Consider the following 20,887-nt stretch of genomic DNA (forward strand, 5'->3'; position numbering starts at 1 on the left):
CCGCGTCCCTACACCGCATCCCTACACCGCATCCCTACACCGCTTCCCTACACCGCGTCCCTACACCGCGTCCCTACACCGCGTCCCTACACCGCGTCCCTACACCGCACCGCATCCCTACACCGCATCCCTACACCGCGTCCCTACACCGCATCCCTACACCGCATCCCTACACCGCTTCCCTACACCGCATCCCTACACCGCGTCCCTACACCGCATCCCTACACCGCATCCCTACACCGCATCCCTACACCGCTTCCCTACACCGCATCCCTACACCGCATCCCTACACCGCTTCCCTACACCGCATCCCTACACCGCGTCCCTACACCGCGTCCCTACACCGCATCCCTACACCGCATCCCTACACCGCACCGCATCCCTACACCGCATCCCTACACCGCACCGCATCCCTACACCGCTTCCCTACACCGCATCCCTACACCGCGTCCCTACACCGCGTCCCTACACCGCATCCCTACACCGCATCCCTACACCGCACCGCATCCCTACACCGCATCCCTACACCGCACCGCATCCCTACACCGCATCCCTACACCGCATCCCTACACCGCACCGCATCCCTACACCGCATCCCTACACCGCACCGCATCCCTACACCGCATCCCTACACCGCATCCCTACACCGCACCGCATCCCTACACCGCATCCCTACACCGCATCCCTACACCGCACCGCATCCCTACACCGCATCCCTACACCGCACCGCATCCCTACACCGCATCCCTACACCGCATCCCTACACCGCACCGCATCCCTACACCGCATCCCTACACCGCACCGCATCCCTACACCGCATCCCTACACCGCATCCCTACACCGCATCCCTACACCGCAGCCCTACACCGCATCCCTACACCGCATCCCTACACCTCATCCCTACACCGCAGCCCTACACCGCATCCCTACACCGCATCCCTACACCTCATCCCTACACCGCATCCCTACACCTCATCCCTACACCGCATCCCTACACCGCATCCCTACACCGCAGCCCTACACCGCATCCCTACACCGCATCCCTACACCTCATCCCTACACCGCAGCCCTACACCGCATCCCTACACCGCATCCCTACACCGCAGCCCTACACCGCATCCCTACACCGCATCCCTACACCGCATCCCTACACCGCAGCCCTACACCGCATCCCTACACCGCATCCCTACACCTCATCCCTACACCGCATCCCTACACCTCATCCCTACACCGCAGCCCTACACCGCATCCCTACACCGCATGTGAAGGAAGTAAGAAAGAATTTATTTCCAACAGAATCTGCTGCCATTTATTGTATTAGCCTCACATGGCAGCAGCACATCCACTAACGTCCACAGGGTGGCACTGTTGGCTACGTAACACTTCTGCCCCATAGATCACTGGTTCCCAAAGTGGGGTCCGGGGACCCCTAGGCGACCTTGAGGCAGTTCCAGGGGGTCCCCAGCTATAATGATATAGTTTGGCACCAAATGGACCCTTATGGGTCTGTAACTCTGAGAGTGTACAAACGGAACCAAATGGACCCTTATGGGTCTGTAACTCTGAGAGTGTACACATGGAACCAAATGGACCCTTATGGGTCTGTAACTCTGAGAGTGTACAAACGGAACCAAATGGACCCTTATGGGTCTGTAACTCTGAGAGTGTACAAACGGAACCAAATGGACCCTTATGGGTCTGTAACTCTGAGAGTGTACAAACGGAACCAAATGGACCCTTATGGGTCTGTAACTCTGAGAGTGTACAAACGGAACCAAATGGACCCTTATGGGTCTGTAACTCTGAGTGTACAAACGGAACCAAATGGACCCTTATGGGTCTGTAACTCTGAGAGTGTACAAACGGAACCAAATGGACCCTTATGGGTCTGTAACTCTGAGAGTGTACAAACGGAACCAAATGGACCCTTATGGGTCTGTAACTCTGAGAGTGTACAAATGGAACCAAATGGACCCTTATGGGTCTGTAACTCTGAGAGTGTACAAATGGAACCAAATGGACCCTTATGGGTCTGTAACTCTGAGAGTGTACAAATGGAACCAAATGGACCCTTATGGGTCTGTAACTCTGAGAGTGTACAAATGGAACCAAATGGACCCTTATGGGTCTGTAACTCTGAGAGTGTACAAATGGAACCAAATGGACCCTTATGGGTCTGTAACTCTGAGAGTGTACAAACGGAACCAAATGGACCCTTATGGGTCTGTAACTCTGAGAGTGTACAAACGGAACCAAATGGACCCTTACGGGTCTGTAACTCTGACCAAATGGACCCTTATGGGTCTGTAACTCTGAGTGTACAAACGGAACCAAATGGACCCTTATGGGTCTGTAACTCTGAGAGTGTACAAATGGAACCAAATGGACCCTTATGGGTCTGTAACTCAGAGAGTGTACAAACGGAACCAAATGGACCCTTATGGGTCTGTAACTCTGAGAGTGTACAAATGGAACCAAATGGACCCTTATGGGTCTGTAACTCTGAGAGTGTACAAATGGAACCAAATGGACCCGCTCTCAGAGTTATACTTTAACATTTATTTTACAATATAAATGGGGGGTCCCAGAGATATAAATGCCATTAAACGGGGGTCCGTAGACTAATGCATGTCAAACTGGGAGGTCCTTGAATTGAAATGAAAATGGTTGGAAATCACTGTTAGAGCCGTAATAAACGTCTCTTTTGGGGGTCCCTGGCATATATATTCTAATGGGGGGGGGGGGGGGGTCCGTGGGGCTAATGCGTGTCGTGTTGGGGGTCCTCGACATGAAGTGGTTTGGGACCCAGTGCTGTAGAGCCTATACTGTCAATGTTAATGTAATAAATAAAGGACCCCCTCCATATGAAAAAGGGGTGTAAACTAATCGATGTAAAGCACCTTGGATAAACTGGCTCTGCATCAGGGCTGGGCACCTCTGACGACGGCGAGGGCCAAAATATTTCCACACTCACCCCAGAGGGCCACATTGCATATTACTGTCGTAGCACAAATAGCCGATCTACAGGCTCAAAACGCGTCGCACTGCGACGCGTTTTGAGCTTGTAGATCGGCTTTTTTTCAATTGAAAACCTGAATAATAATGTTTTGCTATTTTTGAATATTAATCCTGAAAAGTAACCTTTTTATTGAATGTCAAATGCATTTAGTTATAGTTATGTTAACTTTATGAACTGTTAACACATAACTACATTGGACACAAAAAGACAACAACATTTTAATACTATAGTCATTAAGTACTAGTCATTTAATACTAGTCGTGAAGTAATTCAAGCGGGTTTGGAATTGTAAACAGCTGAAATCAATACTATATCAGTATTCTGATATTAACCTGCGGGCCGCATTAAGTGAAGGCAGGGGCCGCATGTGGCCCCCGGGCCACCAGTTGCCCACCCCTGCTCTCCATAAACGTAGCCTGGGTTCCAGTCGTCCGGCCGTTGAGGAAAGCTGGAAGTACCCTCACTAAAAACGCCGGGCCAACGCTCCACACGTCCCAAACTCTTCTCCCTTCTGGCCCCAAAACTGTGGAATGCACTCCCCGTTGCAATCAGAACGGCAGCATCACTCCCAATCTTCCGCCGTAGTCTGAAGACCCACCTTTTCAGACTCCATCATGGCCCATAGGACTTATCCTACACCCTTAGATAGCACTTTTTAGACTTAGATAGCATTTGAAACAGACTTATAGCATGTCATGTAGACAGCACAATAATTGCATTGTATGTAGTCATAGCACTTCATAGTATATATGTATAGCATAGTATAGTATATTATGTATAGTTAATATGTATAGTGTCATTGTCTCCACCAGGCCGAAGGCATGGGGAGAGAGTATGTTTTGCACTCCGTCCGTCCGTCCGTCCGTCCGTGTGTGTGTCCGTGTGTCCGTCCGTCCGTGTGTGTGTGTCCGTCCGTCCGTCCGTCTGTGAACAGCTAATCTCTGGCACCGTTGGCTTGATCGCAGCCATACTCTGCACACACACTCCCTGAATGCCAGAGCTGAACCTCTGCCCCAAAGTTTTCACATTGGCCTGTTATAGCGCCACCAGGAGGCCGCTTTGTGCAAAACAAATGTTTTGACAGTACACCTACAGATTTTGTCCAAACATTACGCAAATTGGTACACAGTCTCTCTAGAGCCATTCAACGAAACGGGTCTTTCAGATTTTTCAGACTCCATCCTGATTGGCTAAGATTGGCTTCCAAAGTTTGCAGGAGTGCTCCGTTTCAAACAAAATGCTGCAAATCATGAAGACATGGTGTGATTTCCGTGAAATTTTGCACACACATTCCCACTAGGTCGAGGAAGAAATGCCACTTGAATATTTTCAACTCAGCCTCATGGTGGCGCTATAACTGGCCGATTTGTGTTTTACCTATAACTGCACCGATCTGTGTAAAACCATGTATGCACACTCCCTAGAGGCCAAGGAAAAACCTTTGCCTGGAATCTTTCACATCTGCTCTTTATAGCGCCACCAGGAGGCCGACATATGTAAAACACATTTTCTAATATTACTCCAAATTTCACGCAAATCGGTACACATGCTCTCCATAGTCATGTGATCATGTGATTTGTTTGATTTCTCATAATTATCCATCCTGATTGCCTACGATTGGCTTCTAAAGTTTTCAGGAGTAGCCCGTTTTGTACCCGTTTTGTACAAATTGCCACAACTCCGCAACGCAGCGTCCGATTGCGGTGAAACTGTGCATGCCTATTCCCACTACTAGGCTGAGGAAGAAATGCCACTTGACAGTTTTCAAATCAGCCTCATGGTGGCGCTACAACAGGCCAAGTCGCGTCACACACACACACACACACACACACGTTTATATTACTCCTAAACATTTTGCCAAACATCACACACAATCCTATCCTCCTGGTGGAGACCTGTGCCCAGAAGGGCACTTTTTCTAGTATAGATATGTTCTAGTTACGTTCTTAGCTTACGCATGTTTCTTGATAAATGCGAACAGTCGACGCCAGCGTCCTCACTTCCCACATTCACACACCGACGGTGGCGAGCTCACACCGACCGACTCATTGGAGGCAATGTAGGATTCAGTGTCTTGCCCAAGGACACTTCCACATGTGGACAGGAGGAGGAGCCGGGATTCGAACCGCCGACCCAGGGATCATTGGACGACCTGCTCTACCTCCTGAGACACAGCCGCCCACGATAAGACAGAAAACATCCCACATGAACTAACAGATCCTTTTAGGAAGATCTAACAGATCCTTTTAGGAAGAAGATCTAACAGATCCTTTTAGGAAGGCAGCTGGTCTGATCCACATGACTGGAGGGACACAAGTCGTACATGTAACGCACGCACGCACGCACGCACGCACGCACGCACGCACATTAACATTAACACGCACGCGATAACTGGACTTTTCGTTTTTTTTATTTTTATTGATTGATTTTATTGAGGCTTTTATTGTGTATAACGACATGGTGGTGAGGACAGCGTGTAATACTTGCATGGTGGTGATTCAGAACAGTTATTGTGTATAACGACATGGTGGTGATTCAGAACAGAAGAAAACCCAGAAACTAAGACGAGCGTCGTACAAAGTTAAAGTCTGTAACGTTGTTGATTCGGTTAAAGCTACTGTAAGAGATATTTCTTTTTGGTTAAAACAAAACATTTTTGTTAAAATGTGAATCCTTCTACCTGGCAGTAACCCCTGCTATCAGAGTGTGTTCAGTAACAGAGGTCTCCATGTGAATCCCTCCACCTGGCAGTAATCACTGCACCGAGTGCCGCGCTACGAGGTTGTAGGTCTGCTATTTCTTTTTAAAAATCGGGGAAAATGTGGCGCAAATCTTTGAATATATATTCTTTCGGAGCAAACGTTTTTTTAACTCAAATCTTTGCTTCTGAAGGGGTCCCTGGAACAACATATTTTCAGATGGGGGTCGGCGGCCAAATACATATAATTTTTGGGGGTCCTTGACATGAAATATTGAGCACCACTGATACAGAAACATGAGGTTTTTCAGAAAACTGTCTGTTACTGAACACACACTCTATAGCAATGATTACTGTCACAATATGGAGCTATTTAACACTTATTTTAACTAAAGAAAATCACTCAATACAAAATGTATTTTTTTTAAAGGGAACAAAGATTACAACTAAAAGAAACATTAAAATCTTTCACAGAGATTCGGCTCACAATGAATGAACAGTGAACAGTTCAATGAATGAACAGTGAACAGTTCAATGAATGAACACTGAACAGTTCAATGAATGAACACTGAACAGTTCAATGAATGAACACTGAACAGTTCAATGAATGAACAGTGAACAGTTCAATGAATGAACAGTGAACAGTTCAATGAATGAACAGTGAACAGTTCAATGAATGAACACTGAACAGTTCAATGAATGAACACTGAACAGTTCAATGAATGAACAGTGAACAGTTCAATGAATGAACAGTGAACAGTTCAATGAATGAACACTGAACAGTTCAATGAATGAACACTGAACAGTTCAATGAATGAACACTGAACAGTTCAATGAATGAACACTGAACAGTTCAATGAATGAACACTGAACAGTTCAATGAATGAACACTGAACAGTTCAATGAATGAACACTGAACAGTTCAATGAATGAACACTGAACAGTTCAATGAATGAACACTGAACAGTTCAATGAATGAACACTGAACAGTTCAATGAATGAACACTGAACAGTTCAATGAATGCACACTGAACAGTTCAATGAATGAACACTGAACAGTTCAATGAATGAACACTGAACAGTTCAATGAATGAACACAGAGAACAGTTCAATTAATGAACACTGAACAGTTCAATGAATGAACACTGAACAGTTCAATGAATGAACACTGAACAGTTCAATGAATGAACACAGAGAACAGTTCAATGAATGAACACTGAACAGTTCAATGAATGAACACTGAACAGTTCAATGAATGCACACTGACCAGTTCAATGAATGAACACTGAACAGTTCAATGAATGAACACTGAACAGGTGTTTTTTTATACCGTCGTTACAATCGTTCAAGTGACAAAACAAAAACAAACCGTTGATTCCAAACCCGAGCCAAAAAAAACATCCTCATCCTCATCCTCATCATCAATGACCCTAACCCTAACATCATCATCATCCTCATCCTCATCATCAATGCAAAGATATTGTTCTTATTCGTCAGATTTTTTATTTTTATTTCGCTGTTTTTTGGGGGAGTTAAGAGACCGGAAACGATGGGAGGGAGAGACGCGATGATGAGGGAGTCGGATTCAAACTCTGGAGAGAGACCTGATGATGAGGGAGTCGGATTCAAACTCTGGAGAGAGACCTGATGATGAGGGAGTCGGATTCAAACTCTGGAGAGAGACCTGATGATGAGGGAGTCGGATTCAAACTCTGGAGAGAGACCTGATGATGAGGGAGTCGGATTCAAACTCTGGAGAGAGACCTGATGATGAGGGAGTCGGATTCAAACTCTGGAGAGAGACCTGATGATGAGGGAGTCGGATTCAAACTCTGGAGAGAGACCTGATGATGAGGGAGTCGGATTCAAACTCTGGACCTGGAGAATCAGGAGGAATGTGGTTTTTGGCTGAGCCTCTTAAACGCAAAAAAAACAAAAACTAAATATATCCTCTGACTCTGGATTAACCCTTTACAACCGTTCAATGTGAGACCGTCATGATGTGACGTTGTAGAACTCGGGGCGATGTGCGTACGTACGTACGTACACACACACATACGTGTGTACGTACGTACGTACATACATACACACATACGTGTGTACGTACGTGTGTGCGTACACATGTACGTGTGTACGCACGTGTGTGGCTTAATCTGTTACCGACCAAAAACTAAATAAAGACAGCCGGCCACGTTGACGACGAATCAGGATTCAAATAGATTTCCCTTCTGTTGGAACTTCCAACGAACACAGCCTGGGAAAACGTCACAAAACTCTGTCTGGACGGACCGCCCGCCCGCCCGCCCGCCCGCCCGCCCGCCCACCCGCCGACTGACCGGTCGGTCTCCTGCTGCTCCGTCCGTCTCCACAAGATGAAAAAGTGAAATGTTTTTTTTTTTTTAAACAAATAAAGCAAAAAAACAGCCACCATGGCCGACCTTACTCTTCTTCAGTAATACGGCCTCCGAGGATTGTTCTAAAAAGAGCAGAAAGAGAAACGAGAGAATGAGAACAAACACTAAAGGTGGCCTAAAGGTGGCCTAAAGGTGGCCTTACACTAGCCGATCAATCTGAAATCTGATAGCACCACACTACAGGATAATCTGATAGCACCACACTACAGGATAATCTGATAGCACCACACTACAGGATAATCTGATAGCACCACACTACAGGATAATCTGATAGCACCACACTACAGGATAATCTGATAGCACCACACTACAGGATAATCTGATAGCACCACACTACAGGATAATCTGATAGCACCACACTACAGGATAATCTGATAGCACCACACTACAGGATAATCTGATAGCACCACACTACAGGATAATCTGATAGCACCACACTACAGGATAATCTGATAGCACCACACTACAGGATAATCTGATAGCACCACACTACAGGATAATCGGAGCGGGGCAGAGCAAATATCAAACATTCTTGATGTTGATCGGGCCGATCCCGATCGCGCTTTGAGCGGTCGGCACCCCCCGAGCGTCAAAAATGCCCGATTATCGGCTAGTGTAAGGCCACCTTAAGAGCTACAACTAAAGCACCGAAGTCTGACGTCAGTATCGCTAGAGGGCGCTAAGTCCACAGGTTCATTACTATTATAATCCCCATAGGGGGATCTTAGATGTATAAGTTCATATAGATCATAGATCTATATAGATCATATAAGCACTGTGATAAGCTATATATACTCTCAAATGTTCATTAAAACCCCAAATACAAGTAGTAAAACATTATTATTATTATTTATTTTGTAATACTTTTTTATCCCACAATTTTGTAACCCAATTTTCACCCCTGTGTCAATTATCTATTGTGATCCTGGGCTCTACACACCCTCCGCCAACCTGGGGAGAGCAACGGACTTGAACTCATGCTTCCTTCATGCATGAGGAGTCCAAATCGCTCCTTTACACCTGACAGGGGGGGGTTTCCCTGGTTGGACGTAGCGCGTGGAAGGAACACGTTATTCCAACCAGTTCCTTTCCCCTCCATCAGGGGGAGTTTCCCTGGTTGGACGTAGCGCGTGGAAGGAACACGTTATTCCAACCAGTTCCTTTCCCCTCCATCAGGGGGAGTTTCCCTGGTTGGACGTAGCGCGTGGAAGGAACACGTTATTCCAACCAGTTCCTTTCCCCTCCATCAGGGGGAGTTTCCCTGGTTGGACGTAGCGTGTGGAGGAACACGTTATTCCAACCAGTTCCTTTCCCCTCCATCAGGGGGAGTTTCCCTGGTTGGACGTAGCGTGGAAGGAACACGTTATTCCAACCAGTTCCTTTCCCCTCCGACAGGGGGAGTTTCCCTGGTTGGACGTAGCGCGTGGAAGGAACACGTTATTCCCACCAGTTCCTTTCCCCTCCATCAGGGGGAGTTTCCCTGGTTGGACGTAGCGCGTGGAGGGAACACGTTATTCCCACCAGTTCCTTTCCCCTCCATCAGGGGGAGTTTCCCTGGTTGGACGTAGCGTGTGGAAGGAACACGTTATTCCAACCAGTTCCTTTCCCCTCCATCAGGGGGAGTTTCCCTGGTTGGACGTAGCGCGTGGAAGGAACACGTTATTCCAACCAGTTCCTTTCCCCTCCATCAGGGGGCAGTTTCCCTGGTTGGACGTAGCGCGTGGAAGGAACACGTTATTCCAACCAGTTCCTTTCCCCTCCATCAGGGGGAGTTTCCCTGGTTGGACGTAGCGCGTGGAAGGAACACGTTATTCCAACCAGTTCCTTTCCCCTCCATCAGGGGGAGTTTCCCTGGTTGGACGTAGCGTGGAAGGAACACGTTATTCCAACCAGTTCCTTTCCCCTGAAGGGATGGGAGGAGTCATAGTGACCAGTGGGAGGAGCCATACTGACCAGTGGGTTGGGCCTGAAGCGATAGGCCAGGGGGAGGAGCCATACTGACCAGTGGGTTGGGCCTGAAGCGATAGGCCAGTGGGAGGAGCCATACTGACCAGGGGGTTGGGCCTGAAGCGATAGGCCAGTCATAGTGACCAGGGGGAGGAGCCTACTGACCAGTGGGTTGGGCCTGAAGCGATAGGCCAGTCACAGTGACCAGGGGGAGGAGCCATACTGACCAGTGGGTTGGCCCTGAAGCGATAGGCCAGTCATAGTGACCAGGGGGAGGAGCCTACTGACCAGGGGGTTGGGCCTGAAGCGATAGGCCAGTCATAGTGACCAGTGGGAGGAGCCATACTGACCAGTGGGTTGGGCCTGAAGCGATAGGCCAGCATCATCCTCTTCCTGTAGGCGTCGTACTCGTCGTCCTGTCCGGTCAGCTCGGCCGGACGGTCCACCCCGAACCCAGCACCGTCCACCGCCGTCGTCCCCCTGCAAAGGTCAAAGGTCAGGGTCAGAATAAACCCCACGGCCCGGGGGTCCCCCTGCAAAGGTCAGGTTAGGGTCAGAATAAACCCCACGGCCCGGGGGTCCCCCTGCAAAGGTCAAAGGTCAGGTTAGGGTCAGAATAAACCCTACGGCCCGGGGGTCCCCCTGCAAAGGTCAAAGGTCAGGTTAGGGTCAGAATAAACCCCACGGCCCGGGGGTCCCCCTGCAAAGGTCAGGTTAGGGTCAGAATAAACCCCACGGCCCGGGGGTCCCCCTGCAAAGGTCAAAGGTCAGGTTAGGGTCAGAATAAACCCTACGGCCCGGGGGTCCCCCTGCAAAGGTCAAAGGTCAGGTTAGGGTCAGAATAAACCCCACGGCCCGGGGGTCCCCCTGCAAAGGTCAAAGGTCAGGTTAGGGTCAGAATAAACCCCACGGCCCGGGGGTCCCCCTGCAAAGGTCAGGTTAGGGTCAGAATGAACCCCACGGCCCGGGGGTCCCCCTGCAAAGGTCAGGTTAGGGTCAGAATGAACCCCACGGCCCGGGGGTCCCCCTGCAAAGGTCAGGTTAGGGTCAGAATGAACCCCACGGCCCGGGGGTCCCCCTGCAAAGGTCAGGTTAGGGTCAGAATGAACCCCACGGCCCGGGGGTCCCCCTGCAAAGGTCAGGTTAGGGTCAGAATGAACCCCACGGCCCGGGGGTCCCCGTGAAGGGCAGAGAAAGACTGGTTTCTGATAAACCTTAGAGATGCTCCGAGGACCGCCCATATCGACCGAGATCTGATCCGTGATCTGATCTACCCTCTGGAGAAACTGGTCTTTACACCATTTAATGTCAATCAGATATAGAGCATAATATCATTTTGCATTTTTGTGACAGGCCTAAACATTCTTAAACCCATTTAGACTTGAGTTAAAAACGTTCGCTCTGATAGAATATACACATTCAAAGATTTGCGTCACATTTTCACAATTAGAAAAAAAAGCAGACCTACAGTCTCGTAGCGCGGCACTCGGTGCTGCGCTATGAGCTTGTAGATCTGCTATTTTTCCAATAGCTAAAGTATAACATCATGCTTAAAACACCAAAAGGGGGTTCCCGCCCCCAGAATGGGTTAAAGCTAAGGTGAAAGAGTGGCGTCCTCAGAACCAGAACCTTACTTGTTGACGGGAGCTCTGATCCCCTGTCCGTCAGAACCCAGTCCGTCTCCGTCCTTCCATCCCATCTTCATCAGCATCCTGAAGCCCAGGTTCTCCACCGTCAGCTTGAACTCCTTGTACTCGGAGTAGTCTGGGTCACGGCCCTCCTGTTTGGGGGGAGAGGGAACGCTTTCAGACTTGTATTCACACCCTGAACAGCGCTCCACGCGTCCCAGACTCTTCTCCCTTCTCTAAAACACCCTGGACAACGCTCCAGGTGTCCCAGACTCTTCTCCCTTCTCTAAAACACCCTGGACAACGCTCCACGCGTCCCAGACTCTTCTCCCTTCTCTAAAACACCCTGGACAACAATCCACGCGTCCCAGACTCTTCTCCCTTCTCTAAAACACCCTGGACAACACTCCACGCGTCCCAGACTCTTCTCCCTTCTCTAAAAAAACCCTGGACAACGCTCCACGCGCCCCAGACTCTTCTCCCTTCTCTAAAACACCCTGGACAACGCTCCACGCGTCCCAGACTCTTCTCCCTTCTCTAAAACACCCTGGACAACGCTCCACGCGTCCCAGACTCTTCTCACTTCTCTAAAACACACTGGACAACGTTCCACACGTCCCAGACTCTTCTCCCTTCTCTAAAACACCAAGGACAACGCTCCACACGTCCCAGACTCTTCTCCCTTCTCTAAAACACCCTGGACAACGCTCCAAGTGTCCCAGACTCTTCTCCCTTCTCTAAAACACCCTGGACAACGCTCCAGGTGTCCCAGACTCTTCTCCCTTCTCTAAAACACCCTGGACAACGCTCCACGCGTCCCAGACTCTTCTCCCTTCTCTAAAACACCCTGGACAACGCTCCAGGTGTCCCAGACTCTTCTCCCTTCTCTAAAACACCCTGAACAGCGCTCCACGCGTCCCAGACTCTTCTCCCTTCTCTAAAACACCCTGGACAACGCTCCAGGTGTCCCAGACTCTTCTCCCTTCTCTAAAACACCCTGGACAACGCTCCACGCGTCCCAGACTCTTCTCCCTTCTCTAAAACACCCTGGACAACAATCCACGCGTCCCAGACTCTTCTCCCTTCTCTAAAACACCCTGGACAACACTCCACGCGTCCCAGACTCTTCTCCCTTCTCTAAAAAAACCCTGGACAACGCTCCACGCGCCCCAGACTCTTCTCCCTTCTCTAAAACACCCTGGACAACGCTCCACGCGTCCCAGACTCTTCTCCCTTCTCTAAAACACCCTGGACAACGCTCCACGCGTCCCAGACTCTTCTCACTTCTCTAAAACACACTGGACAACGTTCCACACGTCCCAGACTCTTCTCCCTTCTCTAAAACACCAAGGACAACGCTCCACACGTCCCAGACTCTTCTCCCTTCTCTAAAACACCCTGGACAACGCTCCAAGTGTCCCAGACTCTTCTCCCTTCTCTAAAACACCCTGGACAACGCTCCAGGTGTCCCAGACTCTTCTCCCTTCTCTAAAACACCCTGGACAACGCTCCACGTGTCCCAGACTCTTCTCCCTTCTCTAAAACACCCTGGACAACGCTCTAGGTGTCCCAGACTCTTCTCCCTTCTCTAAAACACCCTGGACAACGCTCCACGCGTCCCAGACTCTTCTCCCTTCTCTAAAACACCCTGGACAACGCTCCACGCGTCCCAGACTCTTCTCCCTTCTCTAAAACACCCTGGACAACGCTCCAAGCGTCCAAGACTCTTCTCCCTTCTCTAAAACACCCTGGACAACGCCCCACACGTCCCAGACTCTTCAACCTTCTCTAAAACACCCTGGACAACGCTCCACACGTCCCAGACTCTTCTCACTTCTCTAAAACACCCTGGACACCGCTCCACACGTCCCAGACTCTTCTCACTTCTCTAAAACACCCTGGACAATGCTCCACACGTCCCAGACTCTTCTCTCAACTTATGTAATTTAGACCTTCAACATTGAGGGTTAAAGTTAGAGATGTCCCGATACTGTATCGGATCGGCCCTTATTTGGTCATATCGGTATCGGTGAATATGCCAGTCTAAGCAGCGATCCCACAAAGGGGTAAGGGGTCGACACTATGGCAGGTAAATATAATGTTGGGGCATGTGGAGTTTGCTTTGGAGTTGCCCCAAACTGCAAGTGTACGTTTGAGTGAGGAGTCTGCTATAAACACAACACCAGATATATAGCTAGATAGCTATAAACACAACATGAGATCACAACACTGGTATCGGCTAACACAGAAATCGAGGTATCGGGATCGGATCAGGAACGAAAAAAGTGTATCGAGACATCCCTAGTTAAAGGTCAAAGGTTAAACTGACCTTGAGGGTTAAAGGTCAAAGGTTAAACTGACCTTCAGGGCCTTGAAGGTCTCCATGAACTTCTCCAGTTCCTCCGGAGGCAGGAAGTCACCGATGAAGTGTTTCCCCTTGCCCATTTCTGTCAGGGACTCCGCCCACTCTGTGGGAGGAGAGAGGAAAGGGTTAAGGTCACTGATTGGTTAGATTTTATTCGACGTCATACAGTAATAAGAATGACTCGGTCATGAAGCTCTGCTTGATGAATATCTACGGTCCAATGAGTGTGTGAGCCTCAGCCTAAGCCAATCGCACGGCTTCACGTTGCGGCGCTCAGTAGTATGGGATTTATGCCGTTCAGACTATGGGTTTTATGGGTAAGTCTCCCATTGGCTTAGAGGCGGCAGCCAATCATGAAAAAGTGTCCACTGCGGGTGCGGCTGCTACCTAGAGGTAGTAGTGAATGTAGAACAGTAAGTACACAGTACACAGTACACGGTACACACCGTACACAGTACACACCGTACACACCGTACACACAGTACGGTTTACGGACCATACAAAGTACACCGTACACAGTAAGTACACTGTACACCGTACATAGTACACCGTACACAGTACACCGTACACAGTACACAGTACACACCGTACACCGTACACCGTACACCGTACACAGTACACACCGTACACAGTACACACCGTACACAGTACACACCGTACACACAGTACGGTTTACGGACCATACAAAGTACACCGTACACAGTAAGTACACTGTACACCGTACACAGTACACCGTACACAGTACACAGTAAGTACACTGTAAGTACACTGTAAGTACATTGTAAGTACATTGTACACCGTACACAGTAAGTACACTGTAAGTACACTGTGCACCGTACATAGTACACCGTACACCGTACACAGTAAGACCTCTGGTCTTGTCCATCTCCATGTGTCTCAGACGGTGCTCCCAGGTCCACTAACCTCTGGTCTTGTCCATCTCCATATGTCTCAGACGGTGCTCCCAGGTCCACTAACCTCTGGTCTTGTCCATCTCCATGTGTCTCAGACAGTGCTCCCAGGTCCACTAACCTCTGGTCTTGTCCATCTCCATGTCCTCCTGGTCCACTAACCTCTGGTCTTGTCCGTCTCCATGTCCTCCTGGTCCACTAACCTCTGGTCTTGTCCATCTCCATGTGTCTCAGACGGTGCTCCCAGGTCCACTAACCTCTGGTCTTGTCCGTCTCCATGTCCTCCTGGTCTACTAACCTCTGGTCTTGTCCGTCTCCATGTCCTCCTGGTCCACTAACCTCTGGTCTTGTCCGTCTCCATGTCCTCCTGGTCCACTAACCTCTGGTCTTGTCCATCTCCATGTGTCTCAGACGGTGCTCCCAGGTCCACTAACCTCTGGTCTTGTCCATCTCCATGTGTCTCAGACGGTGCTCCCAGGTCCACTAACCTCTGGTCTTGTCCATCTCCATGTGTCTCAGACGGTGCTCCCAGGTCCACTAACCTCTGGTCTTGTCCATCTCCATGTGTCTCAGACGGTGCTCCCAGGTCCACTAACCTCTGGTCTTGTCCATCTCCATGTGTCTCAGACGGTGCTCCCAGGTCCACTAACCTCTGGTCTTGTCCATCTCCATGTGTCTCAGACGGTGCTCCCAGGTCCACTAACCTCTGGTCTTGTCCATCTCCATGTGTCTCAGACGGTGCTCCCAGGTCCACTAACCTCTGGTCTTGTCCATCTCCATGTGTCTCAGACGGTGCTCCCAGGTCCCGGCCTCCTGGTCCACTAACCTCTGGTCTTGTCCATCTCCATGTGTCTCAGACGGTGCTCCCAGGTCCACTAACCTCTGGTCTTGTCCATCTCCATGTGTCTCAGACGGTGCTCCCAGGTCCCGGCCTCCTGGTCTACTAACCTCTGGTCTTGTCCATCTCCATGTGTCTCAGACGGTGCTCCCAGGTCCACTAACCTCTGGTCTTGTCCATCTCCATGTGTCTCAGACGGTGCTCCCAGGTCCACTAACCTCTGGTCTTGTCCATCTCCATGTGTCTCAGACGGTGCTCCCAGGTCCCGGCCTCCTGGTCCACTAACCTCTGGTCTTGTCCATCTCCATGTGTCTCAGACGGTGCTCCCAGGTCCACTAACCTCTGGTCTTGTCCATCTCCATGTGTCTCAGACGGTGCTCCCAGGTCCCGGCCTCCTGGTCCACTAACCTCTGGTCTTGTCCATCTCCATGTGTCTCAGACGGTGCTCCCAGGTCCACTAACCTCTGGTCTTGTCCATCTCCATGTGTCTCAGACGGTGCTCCCAGGTCCACTAACCTCTGGTCTTGTCCATCTCCATGTGTCTCAGACGGTGCTCCCAGGTCCACTAACCTCTGGTCTTGTCCATCTCCATGTGTCTCAGACGGTGCTCCCAGGTCCCGGCCTCCTGGTCCACTAACCTCTGGTCTTGTCCATCTCCATGTGTCTCAGACGGTGCTCCCAGGTCCACTAACCTCTGGTCTTGTCCATCTCCATGTGTCTCAGACGGTGCTCCCAGGTCCACTAACCTCTGGTCTTGTCCATCTCCATGTGTCTCAGACGGTGCTCCCAGGTCCCGGCCTCCTGGTCCACTAACCTCTGGTCTTGTCCATCTCCATGTGTCTCAGACGGTGCTCCCAGGTCCACTAACCTCTGGTCTTGTCCATCTCCATGTGTCTCAGACGGTGCTCCCAGGTCCCGGCCTCCTGGTCCACTAACCTCTGGTCTTGTCCATCTCCATGTGTCTCAGACGGTGCTCCCAGGTCCACTAACCTCTGGTCTTGTCCATCTCCATGTGTCTCAGACGGTGCTCCCAGGTCCACTAACCTCTGGTCTTGTCCATCTCCATGTGTCTCAGACGGTGCTCCCAGGTCCACTAACCTCTGGTCTTGTCCATCTCCATGTGTCTCAGACGGTGCTCCCAGGTCCCGGCCTCCTGGTCCACTAACCTCTGGTCTTGTCCATCTCCATGTGTCTCAGACGGTGCTCCCAGGTCCACTAACCTCTGGTCTTGTCCATCTCCATGTGTCTCAGACGGTGCTCCCAGGTCCACTAACCTCTGGTCTTGTCCATCTCCATGTGTCTCAGACGGTGCTCCCAGGTCCCGGCCTCCTGGTCCACTAACCTCTGGTCTTGTCCATCTCCATGTGTCTCAGACGGTGCTCCCAGGTCCACTAACCTCTGGTCTTGTCCATCTCCATGTGTCTCAGACGGTGCTCCCAGGTCCCGGCCTCCTGGTCCACTAACCTCTGGTCTTGTCCATCTCCATGTGTCTCAGACGGTGCTCCCAGGTCCACTAACCTCTGGTCTTGTCCATCTCCATGTGTCTCAGACGGTGCTCCCAGGTCCACTAACCTCTGGTCTTGTCCATCTCCATGTGTCTCAGACGGTGCTCCCAGGTCCACTAACCTCTGGTCTTGTCCATCTCCATGTGTCTCAGACGGTGCTCCCAGGTCCACTAACCTCTGGTCTTGTCCATCTCCATGTGTCTCAGACGGTGCTCCCAGGTCCCGGCCTCCTGGTCCAGCTCCTCGTCACTGTCGTACTCGTGCTGGTGGTCCCTCAGAGCCTTCTCCCACATCACCTGCATCTCCGCCATGGCGCGCTTGTGCTTCATGATCATGTCGTACATCTCCTGCATCTGTACGGGGGGGGGGGGGGGGGGGGGGGTGGTGGTTAGTGAAATAAACAACGACAATCAAATGGGGATTACGAATCCGATTAGTTCGTACAACGTGTAAAAAAGAGCTATTTTCAGCATGCAACCAAGTGTAAAATGACTCATACTGGATCTCTTGTCCACTAGTCCCTTCCTGACATTTTAGTCTAGTTTTTATTTGTTGACGAAATTATCAGTATATTTAGTCTTAGTTTTAGTCATTATATCTTAGTTTTCATTTAGTTTACATTTAGTTTTCGTCAGTGGAAAAAGGTAGTCGGCGGACATTTTCGTCTTAGTTTTAGTCGACGAAAACAACACTGTACTGTATGTTCTGTATGTAGATACTGTACTTTCTACTGTACCTCCTGCTGTTCTTTGATCTGTTTCTTCTGGTCTTCAGAAAGCTCCGTCACTCCAACCAGACCGGCAGGTTTACCTTTACTGTACCCTAGACCTCTGAGGTCCTGGACTGGAGACGCACACACACGCACGGACACGCACGGACACACACACACACACACACACACACACACACACACACACACACACACACACACACACACACACACACACACACACACACACACACACACACACACACACACACACACACACACACACACACACACACACACACACACACACACACACACACACACACACACACACACACACAGTAGGCATTTATCAGACGCTCTTAACCCATTCTGACCTGAGATCAGATTCTAAAAATCTCTTCTACATCCTGACAGTTTTCTGAAAAAGCTATGTTTCTATGTCAGTGGTTCTTCGATTTAAAAAAAAAAAACAGATCTACAAGCTCGTAGCGCGCCACTCGGTGGCGCGCTTTGGGCGGGAACACCAAAAGGGGTTCCCGCCCAAAATGGGTTAATCCAGAATGGGTTAATCCAGAATGGGTTAATCCAGAATGGGTTAATGCAGAATGGGTTAATCCAGAATGGGTTAATCCAGAATGGGTTAATCCAGAGTGGGTTAATCCAGAGTGGGTTAATCCAGAGTGGGTTAATCCAGAATGGGTTAATGCAGAATGGGTTAATCCAGAATGGGTTAATCCAGAGGGAGTTAATCCAGAGGGAGTTCATCCAGAATGGGTTAATCCAGAATGGGTTAATCCAGAATGGGTTAATCCAGAATGGGTTAATGCAGAATGGGTTAATCCAGAATGGGTTAATCCAGAATGGGTTAATCCAGAATGGGTTAATCCAGAATGGGTTAATCCAGAGTGGGTTAATCCAGAATGGGTTAATCCAGAGTGGGTTAATCCAGAATGGGTTAATCCAGAATGGGTTAATCCAGAATGGGTTAATCCAGAATGGGTTAATCCAGAATGGGTTAATCCAGAATGGGTTAATGCAGAATGGGTTAATGCAGAATGGGTTAATCCAGAATGGGTTAATCCAGAGTGGGTTAATCCAGAATGGGTTAATCCAGAATGGGTTAATCCAGAATGGGTTAATCCAGAATGGGTTAATCCAGAATGGGTTAATCCAGAATGGGTTAATCCAGAGTGGGTTAATCCAGAATGGGTTAATCCAGAATGGGTTAATCCAGAATGGGTTAATCCAGAATGGGTTAATGCAGAATGGGTTAATGCAGAATGGGTTAATCCAGAGTGGGTTAATCCAGAATGGGTTAATCCAGAATGGGTTAATGCAGAATGGGTTAATCCAGAGTGGGTTAATCCAGAATGGGTTAATCCAGAATGGGTTAATCCAGAATGGGTTAATCCAGAATGGGTTAATCCAGAGTGATTTAAACAGCTGTAAAGATCTTCTCTCATGGGGGTCCCTGGAATATCTCTTCTAATGGGGGTCCCTGGCATATCTCTTCTAATGGGGGTCCCTGGAATATCTCTTCTAATGGGGGTCCCTGGAATATCTCTTCTAATGGGGGTCCCTAGCATGTCTCTTCTAATGGGGGTCCCTGGCATATCTCTTCTAATGGGGTCCCTGGTATATCTCTTCTAATGGGGGTCCCTGGCATATCTCTTCTCATGGGGGTCCCTGGCATATCTCTTCTAATGGGGGTCCCTGGCATATCTCTTCTAATGGGGTCCCTGACATATCTCTTCTAATGGGGGTCCCTGGCATATCTCTTCTAATGGGGGTCCCTGGCATATCTCTTCTCATGGGGGTCCCTGGCATATCTCTTCTAATGGGGGTCCCTGGCATATCTCTTCTCATGGGGGTCCCTGGCATATCTCTTCTAATGGGGGTCCCTGGCATATCTCTTCTCATGGGGGTCCCTGGCATATCTCTTCTAATGGGGGTCCCTGGCATATCTCTTCTAATGGGGGTCCCTGGCATATCTCTTCTCATGGGGGTCCCTGGCATATCTCTTCTAATGGGGGTCCCTGGCATATCTCTTCTAATGGGGGTCCCTGGCATATCTCTTCTAATGGGGGTCCCTGGCATATCTCTTCTAATGGGGGTCCCTGGCATATCTCTTCTCATGGGGGTCCCTGGCATATCTCTTCTAATGGGGGTCCCTGGCATATCTCTTCTAATGGGGGTCCCTGGCATATCTCTTCTAATGGGGGTCCCTGGCATATCTCTTCTCATGGGGGTCCCTGGCATATCTCTTCTAATGGGGGTCCGTGGCATATCTCTTCTAATGGGGGTCCCTGGCATATCTCTTCTAATGGGGGTCCCTGGTATATCTCTTCTCATGGGGGTCCCTGGCATATCTCTTCTCATGGGGGTCCCTGGTATATCTCTTCTCATGGGGGTCCCTGGCATATCTCTTCTAATGGGGGTCCCTGGCATATCTCTTCTAATGGGGGTCCCTGGCATATCTCTTCTAATGGGGGTCCCTGGCATATCTCTTCTAATGGGGGTCCCTGGCATATCTCTTCTATTGGGGTTCCTGGCATATCTCTTCTAATGGGGGTCCCTGGCATATCTCTTCTAATGGGGGTCCCTGGCATATCTCTTCTAATGGGGGTCCCTGGCATATCTCTTCTAATGGGGGTCCCTGGCATATCTCTTCTCATGGGGGTCCCTGGCATATCTCTTCTAATGGGGGTCCCTGGCATATCTCTTCTCATGGGGGTCCCTGGCATATCTCTTCTAATGGGGGTCCCTGGCATATCTCTTCTAATGGGGGTCCCTGGCATATCTCTTCTCATGGGGGTCCCTGGCATATCTCTTCTCATGGGGGTCCCTGGC

At 49.8% G+C, this 20,887-nt stretch overlaps 1 protein-coding gene across 1 annotated transcript in view; it reads right to left on the reverse strand.

Annotated features, from left to right (window-relative positions):
* Positions 1 to 5,416: 5,416 nt before the first annotated feature.
* Positions 5,417 to 20,887, reverse strand: part of sugp1 (SURP and G patch domain containing 1) — a gene marked incomplete at its 5' end in the record, with an annotated part of 41,091 nt that continues 25,620 nt past the window's right edge. The window contains 7 exons of the mRNA XM_079531159.1: positions 5,417 to 6,538; positions 7,032 to 8,193; positions 10,429 to 10,558; positions 11,713 to 11,858; positions 14,068 to 14,174; positions 17,501 to 17,678; positions 18,062 to 18,168. Coding sequence (XP_079387285.1) covers positions 8,167 to 8,193; positions 10,429 to 10,558; positions 11,713 to 11,858; positions 14,068 to 14,174; positions 17,501 to 17,678; positions 18,062 to 18,168 — 695 coding nt within the window. The remainder of the gene's footprint in view (positions 6,539 to 7,031; positions 8,194 to 10,428; positions 10,559 to 11,712; positions 11,859 to 14,067; positions 14,175 to 17,500; positions 17,679 to 18,061; positions 18,169 to 20,887) is intronic.

Source organism: Electrona antarctica, assembly GCF_951216825.1.
Source record: "Electrona antarctica genome assembly, contig: scaffold_459, whole genome shotgun sequence".
Lineage (NCBI taxonomy): Eukaryota > Metazoa > Chordata > Actinopteri > Myctophiformes > Myctophidae > Electrona > Electrona antarctica.